Source organism: Nyctereutes procyonoides, unplaced genomic scaffold, assembly GCF_905146905.1.
Source record: "Nyctereutes procyonoides isolate TBG_1078 unplaced genomic scaffold, NYPRO_anot_genome, whole genome shotgun sequence".
In the NCBI taxonomy this organism is placed as follows: domain Eukaryota; kingdom Metazoa; phylum Chordata; class Mammalia; order Carnivora; family Canidae; genus Nyctereutes; species Nyctereutes procyonoides.
Genome location: NW_026575047.1, coordinates 59,616,036 through 59,636,924, shown reverse-complemented (window position 1 = coordinate 59,636,924; position 20,889 = coordinate 59,616,036). Strand labels below are relative to the sequence as shown.

Genomic DNA, 20,889 nt, shown 5'->3' with positions numbered 1-20,889 from the left:
TGTTCCTCGTCGTGTCACCTTGTGCCTGGGGCTGAGAAGGGCTGCCAGGGAGCAGGAGCCTCACAAGATAAACAGCTCCCACTGAGCTGTACACCTGGCAGGGGGCTGGGCAGCTACCCCAGGTGCACACACCTGAGAATCAGCACAGCAGGCCCCTGCCCCAGAAGACCAGCTGAAGGGACAGGAGAAGAGCAAGTTCTTCACCAAGCAGCACTAGAAAGTTCCAGGGGAAGTTGAGGGATTTACAGTATATAGAATCAGAGGATACTGATGGCTCTAGAAAAAAAGCACAAAGGATTAAAGATACTTCATGACTCCATAATTTAGATCTAATCAGGCCAAAATTAAAAATTAATTAAATGAGATGCAATCCAAACTGGAGGTCCTAACGATGCGGGTTAATGAGGTAGAAGAACGAGTGAGTGACATAGAAGACAAGTTGACGGCAAGGAAGGAAGCTGAGGAAAAAAGAGAAAGACAATTAAAAGATCATGAGGATAGGTTAAGGGAAATAAACGGCAGCCTCAATAGGAAAAATGTACGTTTAATTGGGTTTCTCGAGGGCGCCGAAAGGGACAGAGGACCAGAATATGTATTTGAACAAATCATAGCTGAGAACTTCCCTAACTTGAGAAGGGAAATAGGCATTCAGATCCAGGAGATAGAGAGATCCCGCCCCCCTAAAAACAATAAAAATCGTTCAACACCTCAACATTTAATAGTGAAACTTGCAAATTCCAAAGATAAAGAGAAGATCTTTAAAGCAGCAAGAGACAAGAAATCCCTGACTTTTATGGGGTGGAGTATTAGGGTAACAGCAGACCTCTCCACAGAGACCTGGCAGGCCAGAAAGGGCTGGCAGGATATATTCAGGGTCCTAAATGAGAAGAACCTGCAGCCAAGAATACTTTATCCAGCAAGGCTCTCATTCAGAATAGAAGGAGGTATAAAGAGCTTCCAAGATAGGCAAAAACTGAAAGAATATATGACCACCAAACCAGCTGTGCAAGAAATATTAAAGGGGACTCTGTAAAAGAAAGAGGAAGTCCAAGGAAACAATCCACAAAAACAGGGACTGAATAGATATCATGATGACACTAAATTCATATCTTTCAATAGTAACTCTGAACGTGAATGGGCTTAATGACCCCATCAAAAGGCGCAGGGTTTCAGACTGGATAAAAAAGCAGGACCCATCTATTTGCTGTCTACAAGAGACTCATTTTAGACAGAAGGACACCTACATCCTGAAAATGAAAGGTTGGAGAACCATTTACTATTCAAATGGTCCTCAAAAGAAAGCAGGGGTAGCCATCCTTAGATAAAGTTTCTCCCAAAGATGGTAGTAAGATATGAAGAAGGACAGTATATCATACTTAAAGGATCTATCGAACAAGAGGACCTAACCATCATCAATATTTATGCCCCAAATGTGGGAGCTGCCAAGTATATCAATCAATTAATAATCAAAGTTAATATATACTTATGATAATACTACACTTATACTTGGTGACTTGAATGTAGCGCTCTGTACAATCGACAGGTATTCTTCTTTTTTTTTTTTTCAGGTCCCCTGTTTTTAATGGAAAGCTCGAGTTGGGGACAGGCTGTCCATGGAAGTGGCTGGGAGTGGGTCTCCACACCAGGGTCTATGGGGCCAGAGGGATGGCGGGGGCGCACAGTGAGCCCACGGTGGGGGTAACCGCCCGCAAAAAAAAGGCAGAGCAAGGTCTCTGAGCTCAGCCCCAGTCAGCAGCCCCAAACCCCGCAAGGAGCCTCAGCTTCCCGGATTTGATGAGGCTGCTCCCGGCAGGAAGCTTAACGGGGCTGCCCCCTGGAGGCCGGCTTCGGCAAGACCACGCCCTGCACGGGGCGCATCCCTCTAGAGGCTTGCTCACCTTCCGCCCATCCCGCCTCCCGCCATCACTCTGGACCCATAGGAGCTGGCCCAGCCTGCCAGGGACATGGGCCTCAGTTTCCCTAATGGCAAGGGCCATGCACCGCCTACTCAAGAGCTTTCACCAGGGCCTCGTTGGCCTCGATGCGGATTTGGATCTCAGCCCTAGAAGCCTCGTCCGTTGCCCCTGACAGCTCCGAATGCGCCTTCTCCAGATTCATCTTGGCTGCCCCCACGTCCAGCATGTCTAGTGTCACAGCCTCTTCAGCCAGCAACTGCACTGAGGAATCAGCGTTCACCGTGACTGAGCCACTGCTCATGAAGTATTTGGAGATGGTGCCGTCCTTGGCGTGGACAACCACCAGCCTGGCCGCAAGACCTGCAAGGTGGGCACGTGCGCCGCAAGGATGCCAAAGGCTCCCGTCGGCGTGGGGACATCCACCTCGACAGCTATTCTAAGCACAACATCTCCAAAGAAACAAGAGCTTTAAATGATACACTAGACCAGATGGATTTCACTGATATTTACCAAACTTTACATCCAAACGCAACTGAATACACATTCTTCTCAAGTGCACATGGAACTTTCTCCAGAATAGACCACGTACTGGGTCACAAATCAGATCTTAACCGATACCAAAAGATTGGGATCGTCGCCTGCATATTTGCAGACCATAATGCTTTGAAATTAGAACTAAACCACAAGAAGAAGCTTGGAAGGATTTCAAACACGTGGAAGTTAAGGACCATCCTGCTAAAAGATGAGTCAACCAGGAAATTAGAGAAGAATTAAAAAGATTCATGGAAGCTAATGAAAATGAAGATACAACCATTCAAAATCTTTGGGATGCAGCAAAAGCAGTCCTGAGGGGGAAATACATTGCAATACAAGCAGCCATCCAAAAACAGGAAATAACTCATATACAAAAGCTAACCTAGCACCTAAAGAAGCTGGAGAAAAAACAGCAAATAGATTCTACACCCAGCACAAGAAGAGAGTTAATAAAGATTCGAGCAGAACTCATTGAAATAGAGACCAGAAGAACTGTGGAACAGATTAACAAAACCAGGAGTTGGTTCTTTGAAATAATTAATAAGATACATAAGCCATTAGCCAGCCTTATTAAAAAGAAGAGAGAAAAGACTCAAATTAATAAAATCAAGAATGAGAAAGGAGAGATCACCACCAATACCAAGGAAATTCAAACGATTTAAAAAACTTATTATGAGCAGCTATATGCCAATAAATTAGGCAATCTAGAAGAAATGGACGCATTTCTGGAAAACCACAAACTACCAAAACTGGAACAGGAAGAAATAGAAAACCTGAGCAGGCCAGTAGCCAGGGAGGAAATTGAAGCAGTCATCAAAAACCTCCCAAGACACAAAAGTCCAGGGCCAAATGGCTTCCCAGGGGAATTCGAGCAAACATTTAAAGAAGAAACCATACCTATTCTACTAAAGCTGTTCGGAAAGATAGAAGAGCTCGAATCCTTTCAAACTTGTTCTATGAGGCCAGAATCACCTTAATTCCAAAACCAAAGACCCTACCAAAAAGGAGAATTATAGTCTATATCCCTGATGAACATGGATGCAAGAACTCTCAACAAGATACTAGGCAATAGGATCCAAGAATACATTAAGAAGATTATTCACCATGACCAAGTGGGATTTATCCCCGGGATGCAAGGCTGGTTCAACACTCCTAAAGCAATCAATGTGATTGATCATATCAGCAAGAGAAAAAACAAGAACCATATGATCCTCTCAACAGATGCAGAGAAAGAATTTGACAAAGTACAACATCCATTCCTGATCAAAACTCTTCAGAGTGTAGGGATAGAGGGAACATTCCTCAGCATCTTAAAAGCCATCTACAGAAAGCCCACAGCAAATATCATCCTCAGTGGGGAAACACTGAGAGCCTTTCCCCTAAGATCAGGAACAAGACAGGGATGTCCACTCTTACCACTGCTATTCAACATATACTGGAAGTCCTAGCCTCAGCAATCAGGCAACAAAAAGAAATAAAAGGCACTCAAATTTTCAAAGAAGTCAAACTCTCCCTCTTAGCAGATGACATGATACTGTACATAGAAAACCAAAAAGACTCCACTCCAAGATTGCTAGAACTCATACAGCAATTCAGCAATGTGGAAGGATACAAACCCAATGTCCAGAAATCAGTGGGATTTCTATACACTAACAATGAGACTGAAGCAAGAGAAATTAAGGAGTCAGTCCCATTTACAATTGCACCCAAAAGCATAAGATACCTAAGAAGAAACCTAAACAAAGAGGTAAAGGATCTATCCCCTAAAAACTACAGAACACTTCTGAAAGAAATTGAGGAAGACACAAAGAGATGGAAAAATATTTCATGCTCATGGATTGGAAGAATTGATATTGTGAAAATGTCAATGTTACCCAGGGCAATTTACAGATTTAATGAAATCTCTATCAAAATACCATGGACTTTCTTCAGAGAGATGGAACAAATCATCTTAAGATTTGTGTGGAATCAGAAAGACCCCGAATAGCCCGTGGAATATTAAAAAAGAAAACCATAGCTGGGGGCATCACAATGCCAGATTTCAGGTTGTACTACAAAGCTGTGGTCATCAAGACAGTGTGGTACTGGCACAAAAACAGACACATAGATCAATGGAACAGAATAGAGATTCCAGAAGTGGATCCTCAACTTTATGGTCAACTAATATTCGACAAAGCAGGAAAGACTATCCACTGGAAAAAGGACAGTCTCTTCAATAAATGGTGCTGGGAAAGTTGGACATCCACATGCAGAAGAATGAAACTAGACTATTCTCCTACACCATACACAAAGATAAACTTAAAATGAATGAAAGATCTAAATGTGAGACAAGACTCTATCAAAATCCTAGAGGAGAACACAGGCAACACCGTGTTTGAACTTGGCCACAGCATCTTCTTTCAAGATACATCCATGAAGGCAAGAGAAACAAAAGCAAAAATGAATCATTGGGACTTCATCAAGATAAGCTTCTGCACAGCAAATAAACAGTCAACAAAACTAAAAAACAACCTACCAAATGAGAGAAGATATTTGCAAATGACATATCAGATAAAGGGCTAGTATCCAAGATCTATAAAGAACTTATTAAACTCAACAGCAAAGAAACAAACAATCCAATCATGAAATGGGCAAAAGACATGAACAAAAATTTCACAGAGGAAGACATACACATGGCCTTAAGCACATGAGAAAATGCTCCGCATCACTGGCCATCAGGGAAATACAAATCAAAACCACAATGAGATCCCACCTCACACCAGTGAGAATGGGGAAAATTAACAAGGCAGGAAACCACAAATGTTGGAGAGGATGTGGAGAAAGGGGAACCCTCTTGCACTGTTTGTGGTAATGTGAACTGGTGCATCCACTCTGGAAAACTGTGTGGAGGTTCCTCAAAGTGTTAAAAATAGATGTGCCCTAGAATAGAATTGCACTGCTGGGGATTTACCCCAAAGATACAGATGCAGTGAAACGCCGGGACACCTGCACCCCGATGTTTATAGCAGCAATGTCCACAATAGCCAAACTGTGGAAGGAGCCTCGGTGTCCACTGAAAGATGAATGGATAAAGAAGTTGTGGTTTTTGTATACAATGGAGTATTACTCAGCCATTAGATATGACTAATACCCACCTTTTGCTTTGACGTGGATGGACCTCAAGGGTGTTATGCTGAGTGAAATATGTCAGTTGGAGAAGGACAAGCATTATATGGTCTCATTCCTTTGGGGAATATAAAAGTCAGTTTAAGGAAATAAAGGGAAAGGAGAGAGAATGAGTCAAAATATCAGTGGGGGTGACAAAAATTGAGAGACACCTAACTCTGGGAAATGAACAAGGGGTAGTGGTAGGGGAGGTGGGCAGGGGGTGGGGGTGCCTGGGTGAGGGGGGCACTTGGCGGGATGAGCACTGGGTGTTATGCTATATGTTTGCAAAGTGAACTCCAATAAATGAAATTTAAAAAAGAAAAAAAAAATCATAAAAAAAACAACAAACAGCCAGATTTAACCAATGAGCTATAGCTTTTCAGACCCTACTATTTGCATTTTTAAGAGTTTTATGTAAAAGGGTTGTGTAATTAGTAATATTTCTCAGTCTGGACTCTTAGCATAATTATTATGAGATTCATCCATGTGGTAGTGTACATCAATATTTCCTTCCCTTTTATTGGCTGAATAGTATTCTATGAATTGAATATGCCACAACTCATATATCCATTTACCTGTTGTTGTGCATTTGGTTTGTTTCTAGTTTTTTACTATTAGGGCTGAAACTATAATGAATGTTTGTGTTCAATTCTTTCTTTCATCATAAGATTTAATTTCTCTTGAGTTAATACCCCAAAGTGGAATCGTTGGATATTTGGTATACTTATGGGCAATGTTTTTAAAAACTGCAAGACTGTTTTCCAAAGTGGTTGTAATATTTCACAATTCCTTCAGCAATATATGAGAATTCCATTTTTCCAAATCGTTGTCTACAGTTAGACTACACTTAGTCTACACTTAGTGCTTTTTGTTTTTACACATTCTAAGGCATGCAGTAAGGTATGTATGATTTTGCTTTGCATTTTCCTGATGATTTGTGATATTGAGCATATTTTCATGTGCTTATTTGCCATCCTTATATATTTGGTGAGGTGTTTATTCAAAACATTCTCCATTTTAATGGAATTGTTTGTTAATGTTGAGTTTTGAGAATTTTGAGGAATATATTCTGGATATGAGAAGTCCTTTATGAGATAGATAATTTCCAAATTTCTCTCCTACTCTGTGGCTTGTCTTGAGATTTACGTAACAGTGACATTTGAGAAGTGTGAAGTCAAATTAATGAAAATTTCCTTTTGTAGATCATGCTTTTAGTGTCGTATCCAAGAAAACTTTCCCAAAGACTAAGGAATTTCTATATTTTATTCTAGAAGTTTTATAGTTATAAATTTTACATTTAGACTTATGATCCACTTAGTTAACTTTTGTATATAATTCAATGATCAGAGTAAAAATCTTTTTTTTATATGATTATCCAATTCCTCCAGCAACATTTGTGGAAAAACTACTATTTCTTCACTGAACTGTCACTGAACCTTTGTTGAAAATCAATTGGCATGGGATTACTGAGTGGCTCAGTAGTTGAGTGTCTCCCTTTGGCTCAGGGTGTGATCCTGGAGTCCCAGGATTGAGTCCTACATTGGGCAACCTGCAGGGAGCCTGCTTCCTTCCTCTGCCTATGTCTCTGCCTCTCTTTCTGTTTCTCATGAATAAATAAATAAAATTTTATTTAAAAAGAAGAAAGATAATCAATTGGCCATGAATGTAGGAGTGTATTTCTGGATTCTCTATTGATCAGAGTGACTATATACTATTGCAATACTACACTGTTAGAATATTGTAGCTTTATAATAGGTCTTGGTGTGAAATAGTGTGTATTATTCAACTTTGTTCTTCTTTCTCAAGGTCATATTGGCTATTATAGGTCCTTTGCATTCCCACATTAATTTCAGAATCAATTTGTTAATTTCAACACAAAAGATGCCTGGGATTTCTAGAGAACATCCTTAGAAAAACCTTTATATAGAAGATCTAAATAAATGAAGATATATACCACATTCATAGATGAGAAGACCTTACATTGTTAAAGTGCTCTTTCCAAATAAATCCATACATGGTCCCTTAAAGGTGTTTAACTCTTAATTCCTGATGTTTACTGCCTGTATGTGTTATGTTGTGTGGCAAAGGGACTTTAATACAAGATTTTCCTGGATTATCTAGCTGGGCCCAGTGTAATCACATGGACCCTTAAAGGTAGAAGTGGAAGACAGAAGAGTTAGAGAGATAAGACAGAAGAAGAGAGGCAAGAAAGATTTGAAGTGTGAGAGGGATTTGACCTACCATTGCTGGCTTTGATGATAGATGAAGGTAGGAGTCATGTCCTAGGGAATGTGAGTGGTCTCTAGAAGTGAGAACAACTCCTGGGTGACAGCCAGTGAGGGAATTGGGGCCTCAGTCTTACAATGCAAAGAATTGAATTATGTCAACAACTTGAATGAACAAGAAAGCAGATTCTTTCCTAGAGCCTCCAGAAAAGAATTCAGTCCTGCCACCACTTTGATTTTTGTCTTGATGAGGTTCTAGTCAGAAATGTAGCTGAGCCCACCATACTTCTGACTTAAGAAAATTGTTATATAAGGAGTAGGTTTTATTTTGAGCCATACACGTGTGATAATTTGTTATGGCAGGTGTAGAAAACTATTACTCTTTTTTTAAAAAAAATATTTATTTTAGAGAGAGAGTGAGGTAGAGGGCAGGGGTGGGGCAGGGTAGAGAATGTAGCCTGACATAGGGTTTGATCCCATGACCATGACCTGAGCCAAAATCAAGAGTTGTGCACTTAACTGGCTGAGCCACTTAGGCACACCAAACTAGTACTCTTTTTATGTCTATAGAGTTTATAGTCCTGTCACTGTTTTTATTGTTGATCTTGGCAAATTTTGTCTTTTCATGTTTTGTCCTATTCAAATTGGCTAAGCTTTATCAACCTTTTTGGTTTTCTCTAAGAACCAAATTGATGTCATTGCTTTCCTCTAATATTTTCTATTTCACTGATTCCTGCTCCAATCCTTATTCTTTCTTTTCTTCTATTATTTTGGATTATATTTGCCCTACTCATTAAAAAAATGAGCAGACCGTTTGAACTAAAAATTTAAAAAAGAAGATCTATGGGTGGCAAATAGCTATATGAGAAAACACTCAACATCATTAGGCATTAGAGAAATGCAATTTGAAACTACAAAAAATACCCTTCATACTCATTGGAGTATGAGATTTGATACTTCTTACTCATTGGAAGGTCAAACATTAAAAAAAGGCTGACTTAGTGTTGAAAATCTAGGGGAACAGAATTCTCATATACTGTTGGGGTGGTAAAATGTTACAACCATTTTGGAAAACAGTTTCAGAATTTCGTAAAACATAAAAATTCTGTAATACTAATCTATCATATAATCAAGACTAATCTATTTCCAGTTATTTATTCAAGGGAACTGAAAACATATGTGCATATAGATAATTGAAAATGACATTTAATAGCACATTCGTTTGTAATAGTCAAATAATGGAAGCAATCCAAATGTCCCATCAACAGTGAATAGATATGTACATCATCCCATAGCCATCCCATGGCATACTCCTAAACAATAAAAAACAATGAACTATTGATCCACAAACCAACATTGAAGAATCTTAAAATAGTTGTGTTGAAATGGAAGCAGACAAAAAAAACACATACTGTATGATTGTATTAATAGAAAATATAAACTAATCTGTAGTGAAAGAAAATACATGAATAGTTCCTGGGTGTAGGATGGGGTTACAGGGAAGTCAGAGCGGATACAAGAATGCAGACATTAGTAAACTGTTGAGGGCAGTGAATGTGTTCAATACCTTGATTCTATTATTGGTTTTGTGGGTGCATTAGCCAAAATATAAATTATACATTTAAATATGTTCAGTTTGCAGAATATACTTTTTTTCAACAAGGAAAATAATCAGAAGATTATAAACTCAGTGTGTTAACAGTTGAACTACATCTATGTCTATATGTGCACTTATTTCTTTTTCAGGATGGATTGCTATTCTGGGTGCCATCTGGTTGCTAATTTTAGCTGATATTCATGATTTTGAGATAATTCTACACCGAGTGGAATGGGCAACTCTTCTATTCTTTGCAGCACTCTTTGTTCTGATGGAGGTAAGACTTTAGAACTTTTGCAATGTAATCTTTTCCTGACATTTATACTTCCTGTTTTAATGAGAAAAGCCCAAGTCTGTAAGTCTTTCCACATATTCACCAAGATGAAAATGCTGGAGGTTGTGATTAGAATATTTTAAGTTAAAGCAGCTTTTATCTCAGCCACCTAAATATTTCTTTTTTTTTAAGATTTTATTTATTTATTCATGAGAGACACAGAGAGAGATGGAGAGAGGCAGAGACACAGGCAGAGGGAGAACCAGGCTCCATGCAGGGAGCCCTATATGGAACTCCACCCCAGGTCTCCAGGATGACGCCCTGGGCTGAAGGCAGCGCTAAACTGCTGAGCCACACAGGCTGCCCTCCACCTAAATATTTCTGATAAATTTTTTTGGTTGCTTTTTTAAAAAAAATTATCTTTGTGATATGTAAACTTCTTCAAATTTCATTTGCTATAAAGTAGAATTTGCTCTAAGTTGGTTGTAGAGCTGAATGATTTGTTACAGCAAATTGACAGAATAATATTATATTGATGATCTATTTCATTTTTTGTAATACCTAAGTAAATATTCTGTTATCATGGAAAAGACTACATCAAAGAGAAGAGTGAGTAAAATATATTGTTCTAATTATGGTTTTGGTTGTTGCAAAATTTATTCAAAAATTAATGACATTATTGTTCATTCTTGAGACTTATATGATGAACTTGTATCCTCCTCAAATACAAGGTTAGCGGATATAGAAAAATACTACTCCCTAAAGCATATCCTCAAGCACACCAAATGTCTCACATTAATTACCTTAATTTGCTGATGACAGACCCATTTGGTTTTAATTCTTCTCTGGATTAAAACTTTGACACTCTCCCCCACTAATTTTCTTTAAGCTAGGTCCCTTGAATTTTTGTAATTTGTCTTTACTCATAATGAATTGTGTGGATGTAATCAAGTGACTCCTTTAGTTCTCCAAATCTCTCAGGGAGTTGTGGATTTTATTCTAGGTCCTTGGTTCCCTAGTGAAAAACTTCACCTTTTTTCTTTTGGGTATTCTTCTCACACTAACACATAGAATATGAATGGGGAAATTCTGGTTACTGTTTTCATGATTGGATTTTGAAAGTCTCTGCTTTGATTACATGTTTACTCCAGGTATAAATTGCTATCTCATTTGGATTTTGGGTATACTTTCCCCAATTTTATGCTTCACTTTGTTGTGTTGGTGGAATAAATAATGGAATTTTTAAAGCAACTTTATTAAGATGTAATTTATGTATCATAAAATTCACCCATGTTAAATTTACAATTCAGTGATTTTTAATTTTCAAAATATTTGCATCATCTAGAAAGATCCCACATGTTCTTTTACAAATAATTCTAGCTTTCAACTTCAGCTTTAGGCAACTACTGATTTTTTTTTATTTCACTATGTGGATATACTATGTTTTATTTACCCATCACCATCTGATGAACATGTGTATTTCCAATTTTGAACATTATGAATATTGCTATCATAAATATTTGTATATAAGTCTTTGTGTGAATTTATATTTTCATTACTTTGAGGTATATGCTAGGATTTATCATAAGTTTAGCTTCTTAAGAAACAGCCAAAATGTTTTCCAAAGTGGCTATATACATTTTACATTCTCACCAGCAATATAATAGGATTCTAGTTTCTCTACATTCTCACTATCACCTATTGCCTTTCTTTTTAATTATTAGACATTCTAGTAGGTGTGAAGTGGTATCTCATTGTGATATTCAAGATCATGTTATTAGTCATTTTTATATGTTCAGTAAATTTCTATTCAAACTTTTTACCACTTTACATTTGTTTTTTTTAAAAATCATAATAGTCCTTTATATATTCTGTATATTAGTCTTTCATCAAATATATGATTGGATTCTGATTGTACTTGCCATTATATAGAAATACGATTAATTTTTATATTGATGTTTTATCCTGTGACCTTATTGAACTCATTTATTAATCTAGTAGTTATTTTTGGATTCTTTAGAATTTTCTTCCTTATCATTTGCAAATAAAGACATTTTAATTTCTTCTTTTTCTGATCTAGATGCAGCTAACTAGCTCACATTCTCACCTTCCTCTCTTTCCTATTTTCCCTTCTTTCTTTTTCTCTTGTCTTGTTGGCTAGAACTTCCAGTTCAGTGTTGGATAGAAGTGGTGAGCATTGACATCCATGCCTTGTTCCTGAGCTTAGGGGCAAAGCATTCAGTTTTTCATTATTGTGCATAATGTTTGTTGCAGTTTTTTTTTTTTAATAGCAGCTCTTTATCAGGTTGAAAAAGTTCCAATATATTCCAAGTTTGTCATGAATTTTTAACAGAAATGTATATTGGATTTTGAAAAATCCTTGTCTATCTATGGAGATGACCATGTGATTTTTATCCTTGATTCTATTAATTTGAATCTATTAACATGGCATACTATATTAATGAATTTTCAGATGTTAAATATATTTTGCATTCTTAGAATAAATCTCACTTGGTCATGGTGTATAATTGTTGAATTTGTTTTATATATTCATGAGGGATATGTTTTTAATTCAGTAGTGTTTCCCATCACTTCAGTTTTGTGGTCTAGTATTTGCTCTTTCCTGGAGAACATTCCACTTATGCTTGAAAAGTTTGTGTCCTTTGCTGTTGTTTTGGTGGAATGTACTATTAAATGCCAAATATGTCATGCTTGTTAACAGTTTTAAGTCTTACACATCACATGTGTGGTTCTATCAATTATTGAGATTGGGATATTGACGTCTTCATTATTGCTTAATTGTGTATTTTTTCTTTCAAGGGTATTCATTTTGTTTTATGTATCCTGAGGATCTGTTGTTAGGCACATGTATTTTAGAATTACTTTATCATTCAATGAATAGAGCTTCTTTCATTATTAATAGTCCCTCCTTTTCTTTAGTAATATTTTTGTACTGGGGTCTATTTTGACTGATATTGATATAGACACTTTAGTCTTTTGTTTACTGTTTGTATGGGATATCATTTTTTAAAAAATCCAGTTTGGCAATTTTTCTTTTGATTGAAATGTTTAATCCATTCATATTTAATAAAATTATTTTATTGTTGAGTTTTTATCTGCCATTTTGCTATTTGTTTTTGCTATCTCATTTCTTTTTTGTTCCTTTCTTTGTGTTAAATAAATATTTTCTTCTGTATTTAAGTTCTCTTCATTTCTTTTTTCTTAACCATATTTTAAACATTATTTTCTATGGTTAGAGTAGGAGTTAAGATATGCATCTTAATTTATTACAGTCTATTTTGGATTAATAATAAATTACTTTGAGTAATATATAGAAACCTCCCTCCAATATGGCTCCAGTTTCTCATCTTTTCTTTGCACTTTTATTGTTACATATGTTATATCTTTGTTATATGCCTAACATAGTTATATCATTATTATTTTATGCAATGTATTTTAAATAAAGAGAAGAAAATAAAAACATATTCATACAATCTTTTATATATGTATTTGCATTTTCCATGGTTCTTTCTTTGTATATATTTAAGTTGTCATATGGTATCAGCCTGAAGGAGTTCCTATAGTATATCTTGTAGAGCAGTTTGGCTAGGAACATATTCTCTTAGTCTTTGTATGTGAATGTCTTTATTTTGCCTTCATTTTCAAAGGATAGTTTTGCTGGATCAATATAGGACTCTTGGTTTATAGTTGTTTTTTCTTTCAACACTTCAAATCTGAGCTCTCTGGTCTCCATTACTTCTTATGGGAAGTCAGCTGTTAATCATACTGTTTTTCCTCTGTTCTCCTGTTGCTGCTTTTGAGACTTTGTCTTTGTCTTTCAGTAGTTTGACTATGATGCATCTAGGTATGGATATCTTTGTATTTATTGTATTGTGTTCTTTTGAGCTTTCAGATCTGTAGGTTAATTTTTTAAAAATCAACTTTTAGTATTTGAATAGTTTATTATTATTCCTTCAATTATACTTTTGTACCCCCTTTTTCTCTTTAAATTATATTATTATCCTCTCTTTCTGAGACTCCCATCATAGTGATGTTTGTTTGCTTGATGGAGTCCTAAAGTTCTTCATTGTGCTCATATTTCCTCGTTGTTTACTCTTTCTGTTCTTCAGAGCAATAATTTCTTTTGATAAATTATAGTTTTCTTCTTTTTAAAGATTTTATTTATTTATTTGAACGAGAGAGGGAGAGAGCATGAGCAGGGAGAGGGACAAAGGGAGAGGGAGAAGCAGACTCCTTGCTGAGTGGGGAGCCCAACGAGGGGATTAATCCCAGGACCCTGAGATCATGATCTGAGTCACACACTTAGCTGATTGAGCCATCCAGGCACCATGATGAATTTTAGTTTTCAGTGAGTCTTTTAATGTCCTCTCAAATTTGTTGTTGAGTTCCTCTGCTGAAATTCTCATTTCACTCATGCTTTTCAATTCCAAAATTTATTTTATTTTATTTTATTTATTTTATTTATTTTATTTTATTTTATTTTATTTTATTTTTTTAATTGGAGCTCAGTTTGTTCAATAGTTGGAACATATTTTTAATAAAAATTCATTCAGCCAGAATCTACCTTTTATTCCATTTACATTTAGTGTAAATATTGAGAAGGTAGTATTTCTGCATAATATTTAAAATTTACATTATTCTTTATGTCTGTTTTTGTCTGTTTTCCTGATCTCTCTGTTAAGGTGTTCGTTGATATCACAGATAGGTGTTAGTCTTCATTAATTATCAAATTATTACTCTGTTGTTTTTGACACTTCCTGAGTCATAAGTCTCTCCACAGTATGATCCAGTTACATTTGCTTCCCTTTGCAAAGGCAGTTTTTGATATTTGTTTTTAGGTTTGTTCTGAGTCAATGAGGCTTCTTAGCTGTGTCTTTCCCTAGCTCCTTCTGTTAAGCTAGCTAGCATATAGTTTGTCTTGTTACTCTCATGGAGCTATCAGTCTCCTCTTAATTGCTTATCATCAAGTTTTTATTGTTTTTGAGAAAACTCTGAGGCTTGAACTTTCCCCACACTGTTTTAAACAAAGTCATTTCCTTAAGGAAGAGTTTCAGAGTTCTCTTTTCTTATGGCCTGCTTCTATTCTTGGACAAAATCTCTGAGTCACTGCTGTATAGCTAAGGACAAGGACAGTGGCTTGTTTCTCTTGGAGTGATACTTCTGCGTTATGAGTAGGGCACTGCGTGGGGGCAGTAGTCTCTGGTCTTCTAGGCTTGCTTCTCTTGGTTTGGAACTTACACCATGCAAAAAGGGTCCATGAAGACAGTTATGGTTCTAGTATCTTTTTCTGATGCACCTTAGGTAGATTTCCACCCTATGAGTAGGCCTATGTGGAAGAGGAATGTGATCTTGGCCAAACTCTTCTGGAATTAGGCTCTGTAACAGGGAACTAGGGAGAAAGAATGCTGGAGGCCTATTCCTCCCAGGGTGGTATGGTAGTTTTTTTCACTATGAGTTAGGGAGAATGAGCCCTATATTCTTGAACATACTCATAGTCTCCATTATGCTGAGTCCAGAGTGGGAAATGCTTTATATTTGAAGTGCCAATGATTCTTGTTCTTATGAACATCTTTCTTAATAAATATCTCATCACTGGGTGCATGCCCTTAGGATAATTTCAGGAAAATTTTGTAAAAAAACAAAACAAAAAACAAAACAAAAAAAAACAAAAATAAAACTTTTTTTTTTTTTCACCACATCTGGTTGTTCTTTGGGAAATAGACTTGCAGAGCTCCGTATCTGGCCATTCTGAAGTTAAGCTTCCTCACATTTCTTTTTACTTGTTTATTTTTTTGGTCCTTCTAAGGTCAATAATTGGTGATTTCCAAAGGTAGTAATAATTCTGAAACAACCTGAATACATTAGTAGTTGAGATTTCCTTGAGGAGTATTTAAAAGTTTATTTATCTCACTCTAATATAACAAAATAGTTTATGGGAAAGTAAAACCAATTAGCATTTACCTGGAATTTTTCACAAATATGATGCTGACGGGTGTGATGAGGTATCTCATTGTGGTTTTGATTTGTATTTCCTGATGCTGAATGATGTAGAGCATTTAATTTATGTGTCTGTTGGCCATTTGAATGGCTTCTTTAGAGAAATGTCTGTTCATATCTTCTGCCCATTTTTTGACTAGATTTTTTTTGGGGGGAGGGGTGTTGAGTTTATGAGTTCTTTCTATAGTTTGGATACCAGCTCTTTATCTGATAAGACATTGGCAAGTATCTTCTCCCAACAAAAGGTTGTCTTTTAGTTTTGTTGACTGTTTCCTTGCTGTGCAAAAGCTTTTTATCTTGATGAAGTCCCAATAGTTCATTTTTGCCTTTGGTTCCCATACCTTTGAAAATGTGTCTAGCAAGAAGTTGCTGTGGCCAAGGTCAAAGTGGTGTTGCCTGTGTTCTCCTCTAGGATTTTGATGGATTACTGCCTCATAGTTAGGTCTTTCATATATTTTGAGTTCATTTTTGTGTATGGTGTGAGGAAGCGGTCTAGTTTCATTCTTCTGCATGTGGCTGTCCAATTTTCCCAATACCATTACTGAGGAGACTTTTTTCCATTGGATATTCTTTCCTGCTTTGTCAAAGATTAGTTGGCCATAGAGTTGAGGGTCCATTTCTGGATTCTCTATTCTGTTCCATTGACATGTGTCTTTGTGCCAGTACCATGCTGTCTTGATGATTACAGCTTTGTAACAGAGCTTGAAGTCTGGCATTGTGATGCCTCCAGCTTTGGTTTTCTTTTTCAATATTCCTTTTGGTTATTTTGGTTATTCACAGTATTTTCTGGTTCCATACAAATTTTAGGATTATTTGTTCCAGTTCTATGAAAAATGTAGGTGGTCATCTGACTTATTACAATGAATATAGTCTATGTCTGATGAAAATGAATGATTAAGGTACAAATCCTTTAAAAAAACTAGACAAATTCTCCCAATTCAGTGCTCACATGCAGAAAATACTTGATTTTTATCCTAGGATACTGCTGCAGAATGAATATAAGGTTACATAATTGCCTTTTCCAGTATCATTGTTACAAAATCAATATACCCAGTTTGGTTCCCCTAATTGCCTACAGGAAAATAAGAGGCAATTAAAGGGAATGCTGTACACTATAAAGAAGGTATAAGAAAAAAATAAAGGATTAAGTAATCCAAAATATCAAAAAAGATAAATATCACATAGCTCTTTTTAAAGAGCCATTTTTGTGCTCATATCCACAATTACATGAGTAGGTGTAAGACTTAAGGTATTAAGAATAGCGTGGTCCCAATTGATTCAGCATAAGATATAGGATAGGAGAGGGGTGGGTCTACAGTTCCCATCAACTCCTAGAATGCATGTTGAGGACTCTACCAACTTACAAATGCCAGATATTATAAGTATCATTCTGGCCTCAAAGAAGTTATAGAAAAATAAAATAAATGCTAGGAATTTAGGTACCAGCTAAGGTACCTAAATATACACCAAAAAAAATTACCAGAAACATCATCATATTTGTGAAAAATACCAGGTCAATATGCTATTTGGTTTTACTTTTCTGTAAACTGTTTTGTTACATTAGAGTGAGATAAATAAACTTGAAAGTACTCCTCAAGGAAAACTCAGCTGCTAATGTATTCATGTTGTTTCAGAATTATTACTACCTTTAGAAATCACCAGTTATTGAAACTTATTGGAAAGAGCTCAGATGTGTATACACACAAGCACACACACACACACACACACACACACACAAATATGGAATACTACTCAGCCATCAAAAAGAATGAAATTTTGCCATTTGCAACTATGTGGTTAGAACTAGAGGGTATTATGCTAAGCAAAATAAGTTAGAGAAATGCAAATATAATATGATTTCACTCATATGTGGAATTTAAGAAACAAAACAGGATCATAGGGGAAGAGAAGCAAAAATAAAATAAGATGAAATCAGAGAGGGGGACAAATCATAGGAAACTCTTAGTCATAGGAAACTGAGGGTGGCTAGGGGGGAGGTGGCTGGGGGGATGGGGTAACTGGGTGATGGACATTTAGGAGGGCAGGGGTTGTAATGAACACTAGGTTTTTGTTTTTTTTTTGTATCCCTACGGTTTTTTTTTTTAAGATTTTATTTATTTATTCAGGAGCGTGCACACGCATGTGTGTGTGTGTGAGAGAGAGAGAGAGAGAGAGAGAGAGAGAGAGAGAGACAGGCACAGGCAGAGGGAGAAGCAGGCTCCATGGAGGGAGCCGACATGGAACTCGATCCTGAGTCTCTAGGAGGACCACACCCTTGTCTGAAGGCGGCGCTAAAACGCTGAGCCACCCAGGTCTCCCGAGCACTAAGTCTTATATGCAACTGATGAGTAACTAAACTCAACCTTTGTAAAGTAATAAAACCGATGAATCACTCAACTGTACCTCTGATAAACTAATAAAAAAGTCAGAATATAATTTTATAAAAGTTATTTCTACTGATTTTTAAAAATTTCTGGCAATTATGGAAATATAATAAATTTTTACTCAGAAAAAGCAAGTAGGGATTTCACTTGTGCAGGAACTTAATAAAACCAGCAAGGTTGCTGTATTTGTTGTGCCCAAGATTGGGAATCCGAGAAACCACCAAGGAGCCGACACCGATGCAAACACAGGAGGGTTTATTTACAAGCTCCAGCTTGGGTCCAGGTATACCCGACACAGCGGAGCAGGGACTTGGACACGAGGCTAAGAAGCACAGCAGCTTTGTAGGGGCCCGTGGCCAATGGGATTGTAACACACACAGAAAGTTGCACAGTCATGTCCGGCCGCACGCAGGTGGCCAATTGAATTACATTTTACCCTATAGTATCCGTTTGAACTGGCCTATCACTCTGATCAGAATTGGCGCATAGTTTTGGCGGGCACAAGGCGGGGTTACATTTTTATGAACCGATTTCCGGTAAGGGTGTGCTCAGCGGCTTGACTAGGGTGGGGCAGCGCCTTAAGCAATAAGCAGGTCCTGTGGGGGTCATACAGGAGGTGGTGGGTACAGCACAAAATGGAGTTAGTCCTGCTCAGCTTGTCCAGGGGTAGAGGATTTTTATTAAATGTCCTGGGTCCCACAGTATTCTCTTTTTTCTTTTAAAAATTTTTTTAAATTTAAATTTTAGGTAGTTAACATGCAATGCAATATTGGTTTTTGTATTAGAATTTAGTGATTCATTACATACAACACCTAGTGCTCATCATATCAAGTGCCCTTGATGGGTATTAACCCATCACTCATGTAGCCCATTCACCTACCCACCTCTCTTCATCAAAAGTCAGTTTGTTCTCCATCATTAACTCTTATGGCTTGCTTCCTTCTCTCCTTTTTTTCTTTCTCCCTTCCAATATGTTCATCTGTTTTCTTTCTTAAATTCTACATATGAGGGAGATCATATGGCCTTTCTCTGAGTTATTTCACTTAGCATGATACACTCTGGCTCCATCCATGTTGTTGCAGATGTCAAGATTTCATTCTTTTTGGTGGCTGAGTGATACTCCATTTTATATATATATATATATATATATATTATGTATATATTATGTATATATTATATATTCCATATTATATATATGTGCCAAATATACCATATATATATTTTTTGTAACATACCACATATTCTTTATCCATTCATTAGTTGATGGACATTTGGGCTCTCTCCATATTTTGGTTATTGTTGATAACATTGCTTTAACATGGAGGTGCATGTATCACTTCAAATCTGTATTTTTGTATATTTTGGGTAAATACCTATTAGTGAAATTGCTAGATCTATGTACCAAACCCTAGTCCAAGGATGACTCTTCTAATTGAGGTTAACAGGCTTAAGACCGTATAATGTTTAAGAGAGATTTTCATCTTCAGTTTCTTTCATCAGTGTTTTATGGTTTTCAGGGTACAGGTGTTTTATCTCCTTGGTTAAATTTATTCTGAAGTATTTCAATTTTTTTAGTGCAATTGTAAATGGAATTATTTTCTTAATTTCTTATGCGCTGTTTTGTTATTAATGTATAGAAACACTACCGATTTCTGGACATTGTTTTTGTTCTGAAATTTACTAAATTCACTTATTACTTCTAAAAATATTTGGTGGAGTATTTAAGGCTTCAATATATAGTACGTCATCTTAAAATAGTGACAGTTTAACTTCTTCCTTACCAATAAGGATGCTAATTATTTCTTTTTGTTGTCTGATTCCTGCTAACACTTGAATAAAAGTGGGGAAAATGGACATCTTTGCCTTATTCTTCTCAGTTTTCACCATTGAGTATGATATTAGATACAGGTTTTTTATTTATGGCCTTTATTTTGTTGAGATATATTCCCTCTAAACCCATTTTATTGAGTTTTTATCATGAACAGATGTTGAATTTTGTCAAGTGCTTTTTCTGTATCTATCGAGATGATCATATAATTTTTATACTTTGTTTTGTTGATATGTATGGTGCATTGCTTTGATTGACTTGTGAATATTGAACTACTCTTGCATTCCTATAGTGAATCTTACCTCATGATTATGATGAGTAATCCTTTCAACGTATTGTCAAATGCAGTTTGCTACTATTTTGTTGATGATTTTTGCACTTATTCATTAGGGTATTGGATATAGTTTTCTTTTTTGTGCTGTGTTTGGTTTAGGTATCTGTGTAATGCTGACCTTCTGGAATGTACTTATTTTTAAAATTTATTTAAATTCAATTAAATAAATTAAATTGCATTAACATATAATGTATTATTGGTTTCAGAGTTGGAAGTCAGTAATTCATCATCCTTATGTAATACCCAAGGCTCATTATATTAGATATTCTCTTTAATGTTAACCACCCAGTTACCTCATCCCCTACCCTCTTCCCCTCTAGCAACCCTCCGTTTGTTCCCTATAATTAAGAGCCTCTTATGGTTTGTCTCCTTCTATGATTTCATCTTGTTTATTTTATTCCTCTTCTTCTTTATGATCTTCTGTTTTGTTTCTTAATTTCCACATATGAGTGAAATCATATGATAATTGTCTATCTCCAGTTGACTTATTTCACTTAGCATAATATCTTCTAGTTCCATCCAAATCATTGCAAATGACAAGGTTTCATTTTCTTGATGGCTGAGTAGTAGTCCATTGTGTATGTGTATCTATCTATCTATCTATCTATCTATCTATCTATCTATCTATCTAT

General features: G+C 36.3%; 1 protein-coding gene and 1 pseudogene across 5 annotated transcripts in view; one reads left to right on the top strand and one right to left on the bottom strand.

Moving 5' to 3' along the window:
* OCA2 (OCA2 melanosomal transmembrane protein) overlaps positions 1 to 20,889 on the top strand; it is a 389,085-nt gene that overhangs the window by 203,124 nt on the left and 165,072 nt on the right. For all 5 annotated transcript variants that reach the window (XM_055326878.1, XM_055326881.1, XM_055326880.1 and 2 more), the window contains one exon: positions 9,569 to 9,696. In XM_055326878.1, coding sequence (XP_055182853.1) covers positions 9,569 to 9,696 — 128 coding nt within the window. The remainder of the gene's footprint in view (positions 1 to 9,568; positions 9,697 to 20,889) is intronic.
* LOC129510549 (ATP synthase subunit delta, mitochondrial-like) lies at positions 1,813 to 6,186 on the bottom strand (annotated as a pseudogene).